General features: G+C 33.5%; 1 protein-coding gene across 1 annotated transcript in view; it reads right to left on the bottom strand.

Moving 5' to 3' along the window:
- PTPRQ (protein tyrosine phosphatase receptor type Q) overlaps window positions 1–23779 on the bottom strand; it is a 204787-nt gene that overhangs the window by 28859 nt on the left and 152149 nt on the right. The window contains exons 33-35 of the mRNA XM_054580156.1: window positions 23386–23459; window positions 13677–13776; window positions 11078–11206 (exon numbers count right to left, since the gene is read on the bottom strand). Of these exons, the coding sequence (XP_054436131.1) occupies window positions 11078–11206; window positions 13677–13776; window positions 23386–23459 (303 nt within the window). The remainder of the gene's footprint in view (window positions 1–11077; window positions 11207–13676; window positions 13777–23385; window positions 23460–23779) is intronic.

Here is a 23779-nt window from a genome sequence, read left to right as displayed (position 1 = left end):
CAAACATGGCATGACAGTGATCAAGTAGCAATGTTTGAGCTCAGCCTTGCTGGATGAGCTTGTGGGCTTTCCACAATACCCTTTAGTAATTCTAAGAAGGCAACAGAAATTATGAATCTGGATGGATATGGAGATGGCTGAGTGGGCTATTGAATCAGAAATATCCTTGGGTTTGGGTCAGGAAGACAGAATCTGAATGAGGGGCTTAGGAAATCCTTCAGAGATGGCAACAGTAGGTACCTGAAGACACAAATCAAAATAACTACCTCTAAGCAAAGACCATTAAGAAAAAAAGACACTATGGACTAAACTCACACTACCTTAGCGCCCTTAGATGCCTGATGCCTTATGCTCCTATGCCATGATGTTCCTCAGAAATAGAAATGGAAAGGGGCTTAGGTTGAGAAAATCCTAATTAACTGAGTATCAGACAGAAATAAACGAGACACGCGAAATAGCAAATCAATTTCCCTCCTACCAAACAACTGGAAACTCTTGAATTGCATGGAGGTCATTTTAAAGTAACAAGGAACACTTTTCTGCTTGTGATTGGTGAAATTCAGACAAACTACATCTGATTTAATTACAGATTCATGGTCCATCTATTTAAGGACAATCAGAATGAAAAAATTCTCTCTTTTCCAGATGATCCAGTATTACTTGAGTATCCAGTCTTGACTGGTAAAATATTTTTATGGAAATAACTAAAATCTAAAATAGAGCTAGTTTCAGGGCAGACATTAGTAAGTCATTTGACAAATTGGCTATGTTTATGAAATTCCCAAGAGATGTTAAACATGAATAATCATATTGAAATATAAATGAGCAAGAGATAGCTAAAGCACCATCGTATTATTCATATCATTCATATCTGTGCTCCTTTTTCATTAATGATCTCTATTCTCACTTAGAAATTATAAATGAATAAAAATTTTTCTTTCAAGTCAGTTTATTTTTAGTGAAAAATGCACAGAAAGTTTATTTTATTTTACTATTATATTATTTTGCATTTGAAAGATTTCTCTAAAGATATTAATTTTAAACCATAACTGACTAGCTAGCTATTGGCCTTGAGTAGCTATTTGTGAATTCTTTCCTTATAAAATACTGTGTCTTTAATAGTATCAAACACCTGCTCCAACATAGACCAGTTACATTGTCTTGAGCAAGTTAATAGATCTTTCTAAGCCTCAGTTTCTTAATTTGAAAAAATGGGGTAAAATTATGTAAATCAAGCTCATATACATAAAATTTTCAGAAAGTCCCTGGCTTTGGTAAGTAATATATACATGTTAGTTACTATCATTAGCACTACAGTTACTTTTTCTATTTTATTTTGTATAACTTAAGCTCCTCTTACCAATGCATATTTTATAGTGATATAGAGAAGAATTTTTTTTGTTTGTTTCTACAAGACTACTCTGTCTTAAATTTACTAAAAAATGGGTAGACAAGATTGTGCTAGATTAAGCATCAAGATTTCCTATTTTATGCTTCCCAGCCAAGGTTTCTGCACAAAAAGTGGTCACAAGTGTCTAGACTTCAAATCCAACTCTGATTTTCCAGTTCTCAATTCAAGACAGTTAATACAATGACTGTAGTAACTCAGGTTTTATGTAATCATGTGACTGCATTTCTAATCATGCCCACCTTTTTGATATTATCCCCTGAATTCCCTTTCATACACTCTGTTTGCACGCCAGATATTCTCTTGGTATCTCTCCCTCTCAGTTTTTATCATTCCAGGTGTTTTCTCACAACCAGATTCTATTGATCCCTCAATAGTTGACTCAAGTGTTAACTCCTCCCTGGAATTTTCCCTGTTCTACTACAGAGAAAATAATACCTTCCTTCTGTGAAACTAACTTTCTCAGGACAAATCACCTTCTACCCTGTATTATGGCTATTTAAGTACATGCGTTAAAGACACAAGCATTAAAGTTCATGTATACTTGAAGGCAAGGGCAGGATTAACTCTTGATATACTGCAAGTCTCTGATAACCTTACTCATTGTAAACAATGAATAAATCATTGTTGAATATACAATGGGGATGAATTCAGACCAAGATACACAGTAAGCTAAATATGAGTGCTCAGATTACTATGAAAGTATCTGACTTAGGTCAATTTTTCATGAAAATATTAAGCAATTGAGAATTCTCAGAAGGTCCTAACTCAAAGGTTTGGATAAGTATGATCACTATATGCATCAACAAACAGTATAATGTATAAACAAAGGCTCTATCTTATCGCCTAATTTTAGGAGTTAACAGATGCTAGATACTTTGTTAGGAAATTAGATATAGGAACAATAAAATTGCTCTTGCCCACTTAAACAAAAATAATAATAATAAAAGAAGTAGGCCCTGTTTTGGTTTTATTTTCTTTTATATCACTCTCTTTATTTAAACCTAATCACTTTATGTAATCTGTCCTTCCTCTTTGAATTTATATAATATAAGAAACAAGGCTTCTAATAGTCTAATTTTTATGTAATGGCCCATGCTTATGTCACAATTATGTTTGAAATAAAATTTTCAAATACCTATTGGGATAATTTATGCCAAAATGGGAATGAATTACCTATTTCAAGTAAAAATTAGAATTTTTCCTTGCTGTCTGTGGTATCCATATAATTGCTTTGATTCTTAGCCTCATATTGTGTAAGAATGGTTTCCCCTTAAGTATTGGCTATGTTCTAAATTTTGTTTTTATTTATGGTTTTAAAATTTTATTTTTTAAATAAAAATGATTAATTTGGACAATTAATACAGGAAATTAGAAAACAAGGTGGGGTGTAATATGAAGAAAATGAACTGACTTATCACTGATGAGGTCATTGAATTCCTTTAGGAAAGAATATTTGGTTAAATACATATAAAAATTTACAAAAATTGATGTGTATGAAAGTCAATAATGTTATTTCAGGAACTCTCTTTTCAAGTCAAGTACTCTGTGGAGCCCCATGGAGAAACTCAACAGAACACTTGTTTTCATTAACATTTTTTAAAACTTCTAAATATTCTTAAATGAAAAGCATTTTACTGATTATGGGCACTCTTATTTTACTCACTTAGAATAACTAAGGTTATTGTCATATCATAGTTCATTAATATATAAATCAATTTGGAAATTGTCCAGATTTCAATAAGATAACTGGCCACTTTCTAATATAAAAGGCTAAACAGTTTTATTACATGAATCTTAGTTTTCTTAAATCCTATGCCCTTTTGCTGAAAAGGGTATTATTTCATGTCTGGGCTCATTTTTTAAAAGTCTATCAAAAACTTAAATTTCACTCAGATTACTCTTGATAGATCCAGAGAGGAGCCATTTATTTATGTTGGCAGCGGTGATTGAAGACCATATTGTCACAGAGACTCAGCTTTCCCTCAAGGTCAATTAGTTGAAATCTATAGGGAATTAAAATATAGTCCAAACAGAGAGCCATAGACGATGGCGTAGAGATGAGCAGCTTAAATCGGCATTACCGGTGGCAGAGGACAAACTGAGAAATGTGTTTTCTACCAAGCAGTTAAGTTACAAGAAAAAGAAAAGAACCTCAAATTCTATTGCCTTGAGGTAAAAATATATAATTTGTACACACTACTATGTACTTCATATTCAAATAAAAATTTGTAAACAATCTATTTCTCTGGTAAGACATATTAATTTTTCCAAGTTTTGCAAAATGTCATGTGAGTTTTTAATTTCTCCAACATTTACATCTGCTTGTAAATGGTATTCTATTACTTCTCTAAACCATTGTAATACTTGCAAAGGTGTCTTAGTTTTTGTTCTTTACTAATGTTTTTATTTGTTCTAGCCTTTAAAATAACATCCTTTCAGGTTTTTCTTCATTCTTTTGTAAAATCACCAATAACTTTTCTGTGGTATTGAATAGAAATGAAAAATATTATCTTAGCCAATAGCTGGTACTTGGTAGCTGATGCTAAAATTTAATTTTATAAGGTAAACATACAACCTGAATAAGTTGGTAATGTGATATTTTTGTTCTTTAACTAGAAAAACAATCAACTAGTAAGTGATATCTAAGTACTTCCGCAGTATCCCTCCTCATATTTGTAAGGACAAATAGATTGAAAAGGTGCTTAGCTCTTTGAAGGGCAGCTCTTTGGATGCAATGCCCCTTCCTTTTTCATCACAGTATTTCCAGTGCATAGATCAGTGCCACACACTTGATAGGTGCCCAATTGTTATTTGTTTTATTCAAGCAAGCGGAAATGGATTTTTAGATAGAAATGGGAAAGCCACATTCTTGCTGATGTCAAAGAGCTAAGATTCCCAGGGTGCAGGAGTTGTATTTTCCTTATTACTAAGCCTCTCCACATTAGCACATTTGGAAACAAATTCTTGACAGTTGTTTTATTTTGTCAACCATGCATTCTAAATTCAAACCATGGGTATAAGCTTAGATACCTCAGGGACAATGGGCTGGCGCAATACAGAGAGAGGATGAAGAACCTGCTGACAGCTGTGTGGAGAGACGGTCAAAGTTCTCAGCGAGGACTTAATGAAGAGGAGACAGATGACATAACACTGTCTCAAAAAAAGTCCTTGCAGCCTGAACTATTAGCTAGCCAGGCAGGTAAGCACTGCAATTCTTCTGTTAGGATTAAAAGGCAACCTCAGAAAACTAAATTTGAAAGAAGACCACATGTACTTTAACAAATATGATTATATAGAAGTGTTCTATAATGACTTTCATTATCTCAAACTATTATGTTTATTTCTGTCAAAGTAAGAGCTCCGACTGAGCAGGAAACTATTCAGGACAGTAGAAGAAAAAATTTGATGAAAGAGGAGAGACAGTGAGGACTCAATGAAAATGGAAGCATTTTTTCTGAGGTACTACTGGCATCAAGCAAAAGAAGTAAAAGGATTATGCTTAATGTTGATGAAGAAAGACATTCAGCAGAGTTGCTCGAGCAGATCACTTGTGAGTCTGGAAGCCGAGAGGTCAGCTTAGAGTGCTGGTTAGAGATGGATCTTTTACGTGTGACGTAATTACTTCAACTTAATAGCATCTTACTTTGACAAATGTTTGAATCTGATCAAGCAGGTCCTTTGAGAAAAAGGTATTTTCATAAAACTGTTTTATTTCTGTCAATGGGAACTTGACAATACTTCATATAAAGTAAAACAAAATTAATTATTATTCCAAAATGCTGAATGTGATTAGAGTAGAAATAGGCCTGGTTTCCTCTGTTTTAATCATGCTGAGTATTATTCATGGTCAGTAACGTAGCGAGCCTTGCTTGCATCCAGCATTGTAGCTCACGGACACGGATTCCACTATAGTAGATTTGGGATTTTGAAATCAAATGAGTTTTCATTTTCTGCCTCCACTCATATCCTTTGCATGAATTAACTGATTATTTCTGAGGCACTCAATCAATTGCAGGGCTCCATTCTAATGTTGATATTTTGCTATCAGAATGTGTAAAGTAATTTTCGTGCTAGGATAAGAATGGCATTGCTGAGCAGCAGAGGAGTGCCTGCAAGCACGTGCAGTTTGTCATACGATGGTCAGGGCAGGAGTAAAGATTCCGTAACATGGGCCTCTCTGTATGCCCCGGAGTCAAAGAACAGGAAATGTCATCATCTTGGTCCTTACAGATTACCACCTGCAGTAGTTGAAATGAGCTTGTGTGAAGTGTAAACCCAGCCTCTGAATGTCAGATGGCAAATTCAGCGCTTGCGTCATAGTTGGAGTAGTATTAGAAGCATGTGAAGAAATCTAGATGAATACTTTTACTATCAAAGCTAACACAACATGTGAACACAGCAAATTCTGAGGACATGCACATTGTGAATCAATGCGCATTTTGATAGGATTAACTTTACCATATCAATAGCATGCACTATGATAGAGAACACATGTTAAGTAGAAAGCATGGGGGTGGCTTTGAAAAAATAGCACATTAAACAACAAAACGCTCAATAATGTGCATTTTAAAATACAGAACACACCACCTGACTAGACTGAAATAATCACAGCAGAGCTCTGCATCACCACAGTAACTTACTGGATGACAAAAATCTCCTTGCGTCTAAAGAAAAATGAAGAGTATCTGGAAGTAAAGATTCATGAATTATTTAGTATACAAACAGTGCATTATTTTTGATTTGCTACTACAAGAACATGTGCATTAAATATCTTAAGCTTTATTCTACTGCAGGCCATTTGTTGTCCTGGATTCACATATTGGTTCACATTTCTTATTTGGAATTCTCATATTTTTGCCATTGCTTGTAAAATATTTTACTACAGAAGTAAAATTAACAACCAGAATCTGACAAAGATCTGATGGAATTAAAATGCTAACTATTTTATGTTGAATTCCCTGTATCAGTCAAATATGTATTCTTACTAAAGCCACATAAGAGTTGCACTGCTAAAGACTGCCCAGTTTCTGCACATTTGAACTAGGTTCAAATGCCATTGCTCCTTTGCCCCATATCATTAGAAAATAAAAAATTTCAAAAGGAGTTCTTCCCAACAGGGGTGTCTAACCTGTGGCCTGTGGGCCACATGCAGGCTAGGATGGTTGTGAATGCAGCCCAATAAAAAATTGTATATTTACTTAAAACATTATGAGATTATTTTGTGATTACTTGTCACACTGTATTAAATGTGTGGCCCAAGACAACTCTCTTTCCAGTGTTGCCCAAAGACACCAGAAGTTTGGATACCCTGCCTTAAAATCATTCCCTGATAGAAAATGCTGCTTGAAGAAGGAGCACTTGTCCACTTGAAAGGGTTTATATTGATCTCATCTAATATCCCTCAGAGTCAAATACACACACACACAAATATAGGCGTATTTTATCTCAGAACCAAACAGACCTGGGCTAGCATCATGCCTGTCCTATTTACTAGATGTATGACCTTGAAGAGTTACTTAAAATCTCTAAGAATCTTTTGCTTTTCACTTGTAAACACAGAGGATGAGTACCAACTAACAAAGGCTGAAAGAGTTCCTTGTGACCATTACATACAGAATTTAACACATAGTAATTGCTCATGGACAGTAGCAATTATTGTTAGCAATCCCTATATGAAAATAGATCAGGATGATTTTTAATTTTACAAACAGTATAAATAACAACAATTACAAAACCAAACATATTCTGATATACAGTTTACAGAGCACATTCACATGATTCTTTCAAACAGTAAACTTCCAGAGAACATAGCTATATATTTAATAAAAACTCAACAAGAAGGAAAGATACTCTTGAACTAGCAATTCAACTGTTTGCTTCATTTTGTTGAGAATTTAATTCCATTCATTATTACTGGGTTGGGCCTTGAGTCTTAAAATAATGTACCATTATATTCACTCAACTAAAATAAGCAAGGTCATTCGTATGCAATGATGCACAAAATTTCTGGAAAAAAATGAGGCTTAGAAGAAATTGAGTGTCTGTCAAGCAAGAATATTAGAAACATTGATTAATGTTATTCTATTACATTTTTCTAATTTAGTTACCACAGAAAACGAAAGTTTTGTAACTTAAGTGTGAAAAGGAGATGAAAAACTTTTTAATGAGTAGAATCTTTAACTTGCAATATTTCATTTCGTGTTATAATTCTTTGGGAAGGTAGTCTGTGTTATACTTAAATTAGTTAAAAAACAATCCACAGGGCTAGTCTCAGCAATCTTAAAGAAACAGGTCTCTCTGTTTTACCTGTGTGTATGTTGCTGACCTTGCCAATATATTCTCTCAGAAGACTTTTTCACTTCAATGAGTTAAGTGGCTGTGTTTTGGAGGAGTCATCACAAAATGTTTTATTCATTTGTATATCTTACAACAAAACCCAAGGGTTCATTTGTTAACCTGGTAGATGTGGAATAGATGAGTCCAAAATATTACATTTTTTTTCTAAAAAATATAGCTTGCATTGTCTAAAATGTAAATATAAAATGTGCATAATGGACTCATATAATTATCATTCCAAATAAGAATTTAAAATGTTATCTTGGTGTATCCTTGAATGTTCTCATGGAGTTATGGAGTACTAAATCTTTCCTTCAAGAAGAAAAAGAATAAAGTGAAAGAATTCTTCATATCTTTTGTGGAACAAGGTAAGATATAATTAAATAATAAGAGTTTACATATACAATAATTATAGAACAAACCTTAGAAGTAAATGAAAAAGTAGATAACATAAAATAGTTCAATAATTTCTTAACTATAATTTATTAACCATAGTTAAATAATTTCTTAACTATATAGTTCAATAATTTCTTAATATGAAATATCATAATTAATTTTTTGTTCAACTAGATAACTCCCTAAAATTAATATTTTAATGACTGATTAGATATTCTTTTATCACTTTTCTTATGGACATGTGGAGACACACAGCACTGAGGAAAATTAGCACAAAGAAATTGAGCAGGTTCTATGGAAAAGAACATGACTGAGCCTCAAGTAGAAAAGGACATATGTTAACCAGGCAGACTTAAAAGAAATTATCTACGTTCTTTCTTGCAAATAACAAGGACATATGGTATATAGCACTCAAGATTTTGGAAGCTAACTCAAACTCCTTGATTCTTCACTCCCAGAATCTACTATCTACCATCAGTCTCGATGGATCTACTCTCATCTACCCTGTATGGCTTTGAATAGGATTAGATTTTGGATCTAATTATGAATCCATTAGTTATTATTTTTTAGTCATATTGTCTAATGTATTAGTGACTTTATTAACATGAAAAACTTCAGTAAATAGTAAAACTGGAGATAGATCTCTCTGTAATGAAGAATTAATACCCAAACCACTTGGTAGTTATTTTAATAAATTTCTATAATAAATCAAGCAAAGCATATTATTATGTGCCATTAGAATTACAAACAAGAATGTTTTACAGTCACAAATATTGGAATCATAATGAACAAATGAGAAAGTAAAAAGGATAGACACTAAAATTTCCAACTTTGCTATTACTAGGGGTAATATATACTCAATTTCTATGTGCAAAAATAAATAGGAATTATTTGAAATATATTCGAAAGACACTTCTACATGCTTTTATAAATAAAGTGACAAATAAATATGAAAGTCAGAAATTAATAACAAGAAGTCAAGGTTAAATAAGGAAGTGCTTGAATTATAAATACTGAATAATAAACAATCTGTACAGTCCTCATCCACCTTTTCTATTAATCGCAATGACAGTAATTGTTAAAAAAAAACAAACAAACTAACAAAGACAAAAAAACCCGACCTACTACCTTTTTTATAATGGCTGTGGTCAGAAGTGGAGGAAGGTACAAACTGAAAACACGCAGAGATTAGGGGATCTGACCTCACCAAAGCCTTCCTAGAATAGAAACCTCCTTAATAAAGAATACTTTTTCTGATACTGACTGGCTTTTTTTTTTTTTTACTTTATTAGTTTATAGCTGCTAAAAATCAACTTACTAAGGACTTTTAGAGGATTACGAAGAAAATCTTTTTTAAAATGCTCTAAAAGTAGACACTTAGAAGTTCACATTATTGTATGAACAAATTCAACTAAATTGTTCAAACAACTAAAATTAATTGCACTGAGAGAACTGAAGTTTTGTCACTTGCACCCTTTGGGTCATAGAAGAATGAGACTAGGATCCCAGACCTGCGAGGGGTGCACAAAGACATGAGAAAGGAGTGCAGAAAGGCAGTTGGAAGAGTATTCTGAAATTCAGTTGGTCCACAGGGAAAAAGGAGTAGAAACTTCCTTTCACTTTGCAGTGTGACCCCTTCAGAGACTGAAAAACAGAGCCTGACTAGTAATGCTCTGTTGTTCCTATGTGTGGTTTCACTTTGGCAGTTTACATTAGGAACCTATTGATTTTTTTTATATATAACATTTCTTATGTTGAAAACTATATCCTGGGTAAAATATAACCATCTTATACATAGTCTTTGGAGCAATTTCCATTTTAGGTGGCAATAACCTGTATTAGAACTAACATAGATAAGTATCTTAACAGAAAGTATTCATAGCAAGCAAACCAAAGTGCGTTTTAATTTAGTGATAATACTGAATAACTTTTATTCTATTGCATTTGGAAGGTCCCTGCTTGTGAGATGACACTTCACTCTATAGCACATTTTAGGTATTTTAGACATGCTGAAAATATTCTTGCAAAGTCACTTAGGCAAAGGCTAAATTTTGTAAACAATAGCTATAAATGATTGATGCCCAGTTCAAGACCCCTGATGCCATATTTTCAGAGTTAATAATTTTAAAAAGTTAAACTGAATTGTTTTGTAACAATTGTCTTATGTTTATTTAAGTATCACAAAATATTGGCTCCTAAAAGAATATAAACTTAAGATAGCCTGATGATAGTTTTTATTGAGATTTTGATAAATTATTCTAATAATTTTTAAAATATGCCAACATTTTGAACAATTTATAATGATTTTAAAAGAATTTAAAATAACCTACTTTTTAAAATTAAGCACTTTACTATTTCCAATACATACTAATGACATATATTTAGTACACACGTATTTACTTTTCCTTCCAAAGGTAATTTTACTTTTCAGTTAATTTTTAAACACTAAGCAATTAAAAGTTTCAATATACAATTTATACCTTTAATGTAATTTCATACTAAAATAAGGAGTTTTAAAGAAGACTTTTATAAAAGTATACAATATCATGTATTTACAAATTTTAATTATTTTAAACTTGTGACTAAAATGTGGAACATTCAGAAAATCTGCTGCAAAAAAAATCTGTCATATGAAGTGAATTATTGAACATAATTTTAAATGTTTAATGTGTAAAAATATTTGTCTCTGGAAAAAAAAAGCTTGGTTGAACACTGTAGTCCAAGGTTCATATTGAACTCTAAGTATTAAGAAGATTAAGTGATTCTCTGAACATCAGTGAGAAGTGTGTAGAAGATGGAGGTAACCCTTTGAAAGAAGATCTCTGTGACCTGTATAAATAGGAGCCCCACAAACACTTCCAACAAGCATAGGTCAGGATAGGGTCATGGCTCCAGGCCCTCTGGACCACGGTACACCCAGTGGAGTGTGCTCACCGCGTTAATCTCTCATCCTTCAGTTCCAGGTCTGCCACTGTGATGAGCTGATCCAGCTTGAATTTAGTGTCAATAATTTCTGCATCGCGAGGAGAGTATGTGCCACCTTCTTTCTGCTTCTGGCGAATTCTAAAATAAGTGTCATTGAATCCGAGAAGGGAATATCACAGAAAATATATGGAATTAGGTTTAATTTTCAAGTAAAGACATTAGTCAAATAATTTCTTTCTTGGAATCACTTCTCTGAATATACTACAAATTTATAGCTCCACATTTTTTTCAATTTTAATTCTATAGAGCTTGTTCTACTATATAGTTTTTATCATATTTTGTTAAAGTTTCAAATTTTAATGAGAATTAGTTGATCAAGACCTGAGCCACTGGCATATTTAAAATATAGAACAAATTAGACTGATTCTGTGCTTGTTTCTTCTCCCCTCTAGTCATAGATTTGTCACAAATAGGAAATATGTCAAAGTGGAAATAACTCATTGCTATCAGCACCAGTGCTAAAAGACAATGCTCTGTTGTCCTTACCAAAAAACATTTTTACATACATGAAAATACATAAAAATGTGTTTTGAACTGTCTAATTGACTTTTTAAAAACACTGTGAACTATATAATCTTTATTTACAATCAGAAATATCAGGATAAAAAATAAAGGTCACATGAATCTGAGAATCAAATTAAAATCCTTTCATTTTAAGTCATTTACATTATTTTTTATGACACAGTGCGATATATTACAAAGTAATACTTAGTTGTTTTATGTCTTTCACATTTCAAACATGTATTATTTGTTATAAGTTATGTAATGAAGATGACACAGAAAATATAAAATATTGTTCTTATCCTCAAGGATATTCATATTTAGTTAAGAATTAGGATCTAAATTTATAAAAAGCAGAAAAAGAGAAAAAAGATTCGATTTACAACTCATAAGATAGTAACTAATTAGTTTTAAAATGTTACATAATTGATTACAACTCCTATTATTTTGAGGAAGTAAAGATGTGGGATTCAACTTGGTAGTTCCAGAATGAGAAGGAAGGAGCACATTTCTGATTGACTGAACAAAAGTGGAGTTGTACAAAAAGTCTAAATGAGATGTTTAGGTGGGAATAGAGCCATTTGGCTAAAAAGATGTAGGGAAGTTGTAGGGAATATGGGAGGACCATCTCCTGCCCAAATAAGTAGTTCATCCTGTAGGGACATGAGAAGGCAAAAACAATTTCAGAGCAGGGAAAAATAAATATGGCTGATAGGGACAATGCCCACATCTTACACAATATATCTTTAAAATGCCTAGAATAATGACTGAACATCTTACTGAATCTGAGAACAGTATGGGGTATAGGAAAAATGGTTTTCAAGAATTCTTCAAACTACCCATCCAAATGATTTAAGAGCTTCAAGATGAAACAGATCATGCATGGAATTTAGAACAAAGAACACATTCTTCAGAAAAAATTAAAATACAGCATAGTGAGTTACTTAGAAAATTAGTAGAATAGTTATTTTTACAAATGTAGTGTACATTTAACTTGACAACCTACCTTATGAAAACAGACTTTAGGTTCATACTAAGATTCCCCCTGAAGTTGTGTAACCAACAGGTGAATTAAGAGATGGATACTGAGAATTTGGGACATTTAGAAAATATAGTACAGACATGTTGATAAAATAAATATAAAAAGGGGGTCACTACAGAAAGAAGTTGAACATCTTTGGTGGTATACTTACTGTAAAAAATTATCTTTTCTGTATAAACTTTAAATTAGACTTAATTAAAATATTTTTAATTAAATCTATCATTAAACCTTCATTCATAAATTATTTTAAAAATGTAGAAAGCCTGGCATTTTATGCTTTTGTGTTATCACTTTATTGTCTCTCAGCTCTAAATATACTCTTCTTTGTTCTGTTTGTGATATTGGGGCTAGACGCTGTAACATTTCTTCTTTGCTAGTGAGATGTTAAACTTTGCCAATAGAGGACACTAGAGTGAACCCACAAGGCTACAGGATCAGGGAGACACTTCCCTTGTGGGTTCTTTCAGCAATATTATTCATTGTGGCAGCCCAGGAGCCCACCTGGATGAGCTCTAGCTGCCTCTCAAGTGTTTGCTCTCCGCACAAATGAATGAGAACAAGTAGCTCCAGCTTATCCAAATATCCAGCCAGAATAGGCTGCTTCTACAAACTGATTCCAGCCCGCTTACCCTCTATTAATGATCAGTAGCTTCTAAAGAACAGCTACAGCCCCTTCCCTATTTCTGTGCACAGTGATAGGTAACAGGCTGCATGTGCTTGCGGTAGACACTCCTTGTTAACCGTGGGAGTGGGGCTTTTCTAGTTTTAGCTACTTTCTTGTCCTCTCTGTCTTATCTTATCCTCTGCTTTATTCACTTAATACTTCTGGACCCCTTAGAGTTCTCTTTACTCTCTGTGGTAGTCAACTATTTCTACTACTTAACAATTCTTTTTATTAAATATTTCCCCTTCAGGTAACTGTTGTGGCTTCTTGTCTCCTGATTGGACCGTGACTTAATAATCCCCGCAAAGCATACTAGGAATGCGAGTACAAATAATTCTCACCTTGCAAATGCAAAAATAGCTGTTCCAAGAAGAATGATTGAAAGGATACACAAAGTGACTGAAAGAATAATCTCCACAGTTCTTTCTGAAAGTCCTTCACCTGAAAAGGAGGAAGTATAATATTATCATTAATTATTATTATGGAACACTATCCTCAATCTCAAAACACAGAAAAAATTTTTTTGGAATATCGTTCAAGAATGCTAATAAATGTACAAATTTGTCTGTTCATCCTCTCCTAAATCTTCTAGCTTTGGGACTCAATCCTTGGACCTTTTTTTTTTCTATCTAAACTCACTTCCTGAGCCCATCCAGCCTCATGGCTTTAATTTTCATCTATATAGTATTGACTACTTAATTATTACCTATTGCACTTACTTGTATAACCAACTGCCTCCTAGAAGTATAATTAAAACTAAAATATCGATATTTCCAAAGCTAAACTCCTATACTTCCCTCCTTTCAAAGAAATCCCTCCACCTCTAGCTGATGGCAACTGCATTGTTCCAGTTGCTCGGGTCCAACCTTAGAGTCATACTTGAAACTCTCTTAGAACACATCCAAAATCTTTGAGAAAATCCTGTTGGCTTTTTCTTCAAATTATCTACCCTTTTCAAAAAAAGAAACTAGGAAAACTTGGATGGCAGTTCCAAAGTGGGAGTAGGGAATGAGATGAATTTACATATCTAATGAAGCTTGAAAGCTAAGAAGCTTTCAGAGACAGATGATATAAGAACAAAAGAAGCTCTTGAAGAGGCTCTTACTGGCCAAAGGGGGAACAATTCAAACTTTATAATAAATAAAAACAAATTGATTGAAATAGGATTGATATATAAAAATTCATATGTTCTAATATTATTTAATGAAAGGAAAATAAAAATAAACAAAAATACTAATTTGTAAATATTGGTTATAGCTAGACAGCCATTTCCTTACTCTAAAAATTTATAATTAAAGGGAGAAGATTAGGTATTTTTTTCTGGCTTTCTCCTGTGAACTATAATTTATGAATTTACAATAGGTCTAGTTAAAGATATAAAGCTCTTCATTAGAGAATAATTCTATTTAATAACTGTGGAAAGAATAATAAAATTAGAAATTCTCAATATTAGATTCCTAATGAAATAACTGATTCAGGAAACAATTGTTAAGTGCATCTTTAAATGATTAATAGGAAGGTTGATAAGAAATTGAATATTTATAGAATGCCAAAATAATTTGCTGGTTATAACAAGGGAAAAACAACTTCCCAATGAGGAATCATGCTGTCACTACTATTAAACATTCTGATCAATTTTGACATCATTGAAAAGATGACAGCAAGATATTATATGCCTTCTGATGTAATGTATTTTGATTTAGACATCAACACCTTTAAAGGATCCCTGCATAAACATTGCTTGTGAATATTCAGACCTTTAGATCTTACTTCTAACTTGTAAGAAAGTACTGAAAGGAGGAAAAAATAAATGATACCAAGTGAAAGTAATCAGACAAATACAGAATGTGGGACCTCCTACAGAACAACTCATCTGGTTGCTTCAATCACTTTATGTCGCAAGGGAAAAAGAGGGAGAAGTCTCTTCTAGATTAAAGAGATTAAGAGACCCCACAATTGAAGATAATGTGTAAACCTTTTATTTGGATCCTGATTCAAACAAATTATACAGAAAAATATCAGAGGATGATTTAAAGATGTATGTAGTATTATACAATATCAAGGATTTATTGTTAAGTTTATTTAACTGTGACAATATGATTTATATGTACTTATTAGAGAAGCATAGTAAAATATTTCAGGGTGGAATATAATGCCTTCCATGATTCACTTTGAAATATTTCAGAAGTAAAAGAACGAATACATAAAAAAAACATGGCAATGTGTTTAAAATTATTAAATATAATTAGTAGGTTTGGGGGGAGTTCATTACACTCTTCAAAATTTTGTGTATTCTCTGCTCATTTCTCACCACCTCTGCTGCTAGCGTCCGGATCCAGGCAACCACCCTGTTTTATGTGAATTATTATATGGACACCCCGCAAGCCTTCCTGTTTCAACACTTGTCTTCTCTCCCCCTATTCTCAACATAGCAGAAGATTCATCTTCTTTAAACTTTACCTCTCCACTTAAGAGACTCCTCTCTAACAGCAAAAAGCCAAAGTTCTTCCAAAAGACTATTTGACCTGGCCCCTCATTAACTCTCTAGTTCCCTGTTACTTCTGACTTCCCTTCCAATCTGTACCTTGTTTACTCTTCTGGAGCCAAACTGGCCTCCTTCTTGTTCCTGGGACACTAAGTCACCCTTGACATAAAGCTTCTGCACCAGCTTCTTCTTCTGCCTGGAAAGGTATATCCCTTGTACATCTGCCCTAGAGAGCCATTTCATTACCTTCAAGAGTTTGATTCTCATGAGGGCTACACTGACCACCTCTTATGAATATATAAGTGCCTCCAAATGCATGTGTTGAAGCTCTAAATTGACTACAACCTCAATCTTGCACTTTTAGCCTCCAGAATTGTCAGAAAATAAATTTTTGTTGTTTAAGCCACTCAGTTTATGATATTTTGTTAGGGCAGCCCAAGGAAACTAAAACGCCATCAGTTAAAAAAAAATACAACTAGTCCTGGCTGGTGTGACTCAGTGGATTGAGTGCCGGCCTGTGAACCAAAGCGTCGCCAGTTTAATTCTCAGTCAGAGAACCTGCCTGGATTGTGGGCCAGGTCCCCAGTAGGGAGCGTGTGAGAGGCAACCACACATTGATGTTTCTCTCCCTCTCTTTCTCCTTCCCTTTCCCTTTGCCTAAAAATAAATAAATAAAATCTTTTAAAAAATACAACTAGCTCATTTCTTGCCTCCCCCTCTATATCCTCTGCACACTGTCCTGTTCTTTCTTCATAGTCTTTATCACATTTTAATTTACCTTATAATTCATTTATTTATTATTCTTATTGTTTATTATCTGTCCAGAATATAAGCTCCCTGAGGACAGGAGTCTTTTATTTTATTCAAAACTGCATTTCAAGTTCTGAGAATAGTACCAGACACATAATAAATTATCAATAAATATTTGCTAAATTTACTAACAAAAATATTGATTTTGAAATAGATATTAAAAATTTTCAGGTAGAATATCAGGTATTGAGCCAAATAAGAAGATACAAATTATTAATTGTTTATTTTAGAAAAGCTACTAATAATATTTATAATCAATTTTAATTTATATTATTTAATTTTACTATAAAAAAGTATTAAAGTCAAGTGACAAAATAAAATAGGTTAACTATCGTGAAACCTGCATGGTTTAATGTTTCATATTTTTCCCTTGGATTGATGCGTATGAAATGTTTACAGTATAAAAGCGTTCCTGTGACTAATGTGCATGGTAGATTTAAATGAACACTGGGTCTTAAAGAGTTATCAGAGTTTTATGGTCCTCTAGAATCACCAGCAGAATTTAGAAGACATTAAAGCAGCAGGTAACTTATAAAGTAGGTTAGATACACCTTTTTTATACATTAAAATAGGAATGGTTGATATGATGAATTTTCACATGCTGACTCTAATTGGATATACTTGGGAAAGGAAACATGAAGATGAATAAATAATCTTTATCAGGTAATATTGAATCACTGGACCTAAGAACTCAGTGGGGGGAAAAATGATTTCATAGACTGCCATATTTTTTTCAGATTAGATTACCATTTCAAAGCAGTAGCCAACTGAAGTGAAGAAATTACATAAATGTATTAATAAACAATGTGTAATCCCCTGGGAAAGTACCCCTAGGAAAGGACAAAATATGCCATAGTTGTGAGAACAAATTCTGTTTCATTGTTATGCATGTACCCACAGAGCATTACCAGGAGAGAATGGAGACACTTCTATAATCTTGTCATAGAAAAGGGAATTCTTTCACCTAAAAATATAAACATGAATCTTTTTGGAATAAACACAAATCATTTCCTCACTAGACTTCAAATTCTGTAACAGGTCAAATTAAATTATGTTGTATCTGCATGATAAAATGTGCTACCATAATTAAGCAAACAATAATTATAAAGTACTAATTACGTTTTCATCAGTATTATCTTTTGATTGAAATTCCTGTTATTTAAACTCAGCATATGGATCTGATTTGTTAAGCCAGTTTTATATCTCTAAGAAGCTTAAGTTAAATGAGTTATAAAGCTTATAAGCTTTACAATGTGCGGCTCTTAGGTGCATATTACATGATCTTCTTATTAATCTTAAGAGAAAACAAGATCTTTTTAACAGAACTTCAATGTAAGGAGTTCTTCTCCTTTGGCTTAGTCATCCTGGATAATCTAATACTGCACAAAAATTTACTCAAAGTCACTCAATTTCATAATTCAATAAATATAAATTAAAATAACCTATGCAGATATTATGTTCATATATCATATTGGCAAAATTTTAAAAGTAGATAATATATTGGTTTCCAGGGTATAGGAAGTGTCACATTTATTCATTGTTTAAAAAAATACAAAAAGGAATTACTGTGTCTTTATGTGTAAAAATAAAGCATACTCACGTGAATGAATGTTAACTTCAAAAGCTAAGACAAGGAGGTGAAAAGAGAACAGTTAGAAATAACTTAAAATGTTGAGAAGAGAAAATGGTACAGCAAGAATAGGAAGTCCATGGGAGCAGAAACATCACTAGTAGTAATGAAATTGAGAGGTCTTGGGGCACTTAATGATTTTCAGGCAGCTGGTAACAGTGGTTACAAGCACAGTGCTGCTGACTAAGGCCGCACTGCCTGGGTCTAAAAGCTGGTGCTGCCGCTCCCTAGCTTGGTAACCTTGAGCAAATTGTTTAGAGACTTCAGATTTCTTACCAATAAATAGATGATATCTATAAGTCGGAGATAATGTTATAGGGTTGTTGTGAAGAATGCATGAAGTTATATATAAAAACGCTCAGAAAAGTCTTGGCACATAATATTTAGTATTTTTATTAATAAACATTTATTATATTCATTCATCTATTCATCAGATTTAATCTCCCAGTTATTTTGTGAGATAGGTTTTAATCTCATTTTCGAAATGAGATTTCTGAAGTTAATTTTTAAAGTAATTAACCCAAGGTCACATAAATTCAATATATGCCAAAAGTGCCTGAAATAATGCCTGTCTAACCACAAAGTTTATGAGTCCCCTCCCCAACACAACAATGACCTCTTTAACATAATAAAACTTTCCCTTATATCTCTGGTGTTTTGGAGGCAAGTGATTCTTTTGCTGCAGAAAATACATAGAGACTCCTTATTTCTGTTTCTAAGTTAGCATATTGGAACTTGTCACTGCTAGCTTAGTAATTAAAGGAGAAGTGTTATGACAGAAGAAAACAATCACAAGTGCCTTTGCCGTGGGGTGTAAGGTTTCATCTCGTTCAGCTTTAATGAAGCCCTGTAAGGTGCAGAAAGGAGTGTCTGGTTTTCAAATCACAGGAATCCTCTATAATTAAACCTCATAATCAAAACATTGCCTACAAGCTGTTTCCATAAACTGATGTGCCTAGGGAGGGTTTTCAAAGAGTTCAAGAAAGATTCTTGTGAATTTTGTTAATAAAAATGCTAATGCATAATCTTGAGTGAAAAAAAATTAAATGAGTTGTGAGTATTTCTTTAGGATTAAAATAATGGTGGTTGTCATTTCCCATGTTTATTCTTTTTAAAAAAATTTTCATCAATAACTTTGGGGTTTTTTCCCTTTTTTAAATTGTTTTTCAATTGCAGGTGTCCATAAGGACTTCCTTAAGTGCAAAATCCTCTTACACCCACTCATCCTTATGCAACCAAACTCTGCCTGGTTCCTTCTCACTTGCACTGTTGTCAGCCCCTTTCACTAAAGCACCTTAAGTCCATCGGTCTATGGTGATTTTTTATACATAATTTTAACTTCTGAATAGTAATGTCTCTGAGAGGCACAGCCACTATCAAAATAATCTGTCTTCCAAGTGTATGCCCTGTACTGATTTAGAAACACAGCCTTGCAAAAGCTCTTAAATCCTGAAGATTTTATTGATAGGCAATTCAGCTTGAGTTCATTCCCTGTGGTGTGCAAAATACCAGTGAATGAATGTGTATCTACTGGTGGTTTGATGACCTAACTGGGACCTATACTTTCACTGAAGTCTGGGATCACAAACACACAGAAGTCTTTAGTAGGTTAGTTAAGAATGTTGAGAGCCAATAGCCCACTGCAAATGCTATTATATATCCCAATACATGACATATTTGAGAGAAAAAAAGGACTTGAACATCTTTTATAATCTTATGATTACATCAGGGATATTATTATTGATGCATTTCATTATTTGCTTGCCCCCCATTCTCACAGCCATGGAGCCATTTTTGCCATTGACCATTGACTATTGTAGAAATGGTCAACCTTTTTTCTTTTTTGAGTCCTACTATATCTTCCTTGTCAAGGAAGATATGGCCTTTTATTAATGTCAAATCATGGACCAGGGCCATTTCTGAAAGGTGCTCTTTGATGCCTGTATCATTGAGGTAAACCTGATCGCCACAGAACCATAATATCTTATAGCCAGGTAGAAAACTAATGTGAGGACAGAAACTGATGGTGTTAAATCCATTAACCAGCAAAGTGACTGGACAGCTTTGCTAGTCACCAAGGAATTCCTCTCAAATGGTACACTTCATACTCCAAATCTGAATACCTCATTTCACCACAACTAAGGGTTGCACTTCTAATAGTTTCCTCTACTCCTGCCTGTCACTGTTTTACTAGTTATAAATGACTAGATAGCAGAACTCCATGTGGTCAATCCAGAATAAGCATTGCAGAGCAAAAGCCTATTTATTACAAAGCTGTTCTCTATGAGAAGAGATCCTATAGAAGAACGTTCTTAGTAGGAGCCTGAAAGACAGTCCTTACGTCACTGGTCTACAAATAATATGTGAACTCTGAGAAGTTTGATCATAGATACATGAAACCCTTCCTTGTCACTTCCCCTTATTACACAGTGCCTTTCCACTTACTGCATCCAGACTATGTTTCACCAGTCCCTTCTTCTTCAGCCTTAGCAGCATCCTGTGCTCTGCCTTTCATTCCATGTCTTTACATCCCTTCTAGACTCCTGCTGTTACCAGGGCACACAAGCATTAGTACCTGGATGACTGGGATGGTGGTGTTACGATTCCAAAGAAGGAACTAAGAACTGACTGTGTATTTCTGTTACTTTCTTGAGTTAATCTATTTTACTTCCTAGTCTGTGAGGGAACGGAAGAAAAAGAAGGCAATTGCTGATGAAAATCTTGAGATTACCTATAGCCAAAACACCAGAGAAGCACATCCTTGGTCAGAGGGAAGCCATTTGGCTGTATCAGAGGAATCATATCCCTGTACACCATGGTCTATGTGCTTGACTTTCCTCCTTTTTATGGCTTTTCATTCTCATTACTATTATCCTGAAAGTCTCAATTTTGCCTCTCAGATAACTGACTGAATGTGTTGTCCTCCTACCAATAACCTGTATGAAACCATCAAGCTCCGAGAGGCATAGCACACAACAAACGACACAGCACAGCAAGGTGGTCTCTTTTCAGCATTGCTCCTACAAAATGTCATCTCCGTAAGACAGCTGAGCTATTCACTTTGCCTTTGTCTCTGTCTCTTTTCTTCCACCAGCAAACATGCCAGGATCACTAGTTAGCTGTGGTAATAGTCTCTGAAGCTGTAATCTCGAGGAAGTCAAGTTGATGCTTTCAAGGCACTTGCTGTAGTGGTGTCAATTGTGTGATAAAATCACCTATCAAATGAAACATTCAAAGCAATTTTCGACATCAAAAGTCTAATCAGCCAGCTTTGAAATGATTAATTTATTGGGAAAAGTTAGTCAAACCAATGATTCTATGAAATTAGGAAGAATAGCCAATAAAATTTGTTGTTCTTCAAAAAACATCCAGGTAGCAAGTCATATACCCCTTCTTCATTTATTCAAGATCCAAAGTTTTTATTTATTTATTTATTTATTAATTGATTTATATTTTAATCTTAACCCAAGGATATGTTTATTGCTTTTCGAGAAAGAGGAAGGGAGAGCAAGAAAGAGAGAAACACTGATGTGAGAGAGAAATAACGATTTGGGGCCTCCCATATGCGCGCCAACCAAGGATCAAACCTGCAACCTAGGTATGTGCCCTGACCAAGGACTGAACCCGAAACATTTTGGTGTAGGAGATGGTGCTCCAATCAACTGAGCCACCCAACATGGGCAAGATCCAAAGTGATATTAATGAAGTTGAGGCTGCAGGAGCTGGCTTTCTATAAAATTGTTTAAAAAGTCTGATGAGAATTTCCAACTGAACATGATAGAAGAATTTATCTTTGTCCATCCACAACTCTCACTGAAATCTACTGCATCTCATGATATACTATAATGTGTATCTGAGCAACATACAAAGTTCCATAGTCTCAAAGTCTGGTGCAGAAGAAACTGGAAGTTGTGATCTACTCAGAGAAATTCTAGGGAAATAATTTCTTATAAGGAAGTATATTTCTAAAGCCGTTGATTATAACCTATCCAAATATAAGCTATTAAGCATTTAAAATTTTCTAACTATAAAATATTAATACCTTTACATATGTTGCTTTATTTAAATCTTCCAACATAGATATCATCATCACCATTTTCCAAATAAGGAAACTGAAGTTTATAGAAATTAAATTATTTTCTCAAATGGAGGAGCCAAAATTTGAATCCAGGTCTAAATCCTGTATTTGCAGTGTAATAACTACAAAATCTGTGCTGGAACCCTGGCCCAGGCACTTGATTACTTAATATGGGCCTTGATTTCCTCATCTATAAAATGGAGATAACATAAGCACCTGATAGAGTTTCTGAGCCTCAGCAAATAATTCTTTGCTGAGAAGGGTTATCCCATATACTCTGGATGTTCAGCAATATCTTTTGTTTCTGCCCACCAGATGCCAGCAGCTCTGTCCCCATGGTTGTGACAACCAAAAATGGTTCCAAACATTGTAAAATTTCTTTTGGAGAGTAAAATCACTTTGGTTGAGAACCACTGATCTAGATTAAAAGATAGTTGTGACAAGTCCATCAGTTAATACATACAAATAGCCTAAAAATATACCTGGCATAGAATATTTAATATTAGATGATGGCGATGACAAAGAAAAATAGGAAGAGGAGAAAGAGGAAGAGGAGTAAGAAATATACTTGCATCTGACTAAATGTATTTTTGTTTTATTCAGGCCTGATTAGGTAGATATAATCTAAAAAACTCATGAGAGAGTTGATTAGAAACAAATCAAAATTAAAGATGACTGGTAAACTTCTAGTTTTATAGGATTATTTCAGAAAAATTTCCATAATCCTTTTTGTTTTTTATTAGTTAAATATTTTCTGTAAGATAGTATATTGAACAGCCAAATAAATATTTGCATAGTATAATGTTAGTACAAATCAGGATAGAACCAATATCAATTCAAAATCGAGGTCCAGATTTGAATGGATGGAACATTCATCTATTAATATAGCATTATCAAATACTATTTCCCTTAATTAGGCTAATTAACCTGGAGATGAATTTATACTTGAGAACATTCATTCATGGATTAATGCATTTACTAATGAATGTCACCCTCTAATTAGCATGTTGAGCTATAAATGAAAGTAAACTACAAAATAAGTCTTACCTAAAGTCTTAACAGGGTCAGAGTAATCAGAGTCAGTAAATTGTCCCATGATATTTGTGGCTCTAAATTTAAATCTATGAAATAGAAAAAAAATTTAAAAACCAACAATTAGCATGTCATATTTTTTCTATAATTTAGCCAAAAGCTATTAAAATGAATATTTTTATTCAAGATAAAATGAATTTACAAGATGTAAACTTGAAATTCAATTCCCATCATGTTAAATGAAGACTATCTTTATGTAAGATGAATAATTATCCAACACATGGACCTCATGAACTTCATGAGAGGGTGACAAAGAATCTGAGCAGACTCACGACCAGACAGCAGCTAAATTGAAGCATAATACCTCTTTCACAGATTTGTTTGAGTAAAATAATTTAGCTTCTGTGAA

Source organism: Pteronotus mesoamericanus, unplaced genomic scaffold (genome assembly GCF_021234165.1).
Source record: "Pteronotus mesoamericanus isolate MK-2021 breed Mesoamerican mustached bat unplaced genomic scaffold, CSHL_Meso_final contig_56, whole genome shotgun sequence".
NCBI classification, from domain to species: domain Eukaryota; kingdom Metazoa; phylum Chordata; class Mammalia; order Chiroptera; family Mormoopidae; genus Pteronotus; species Pteronotus mesoamericanus.
The sequence above is the reverse complement of the archived record's forward strand: the minus strand, read 5'-3'. Positions and strand labels throughout refer to the sequence as shown.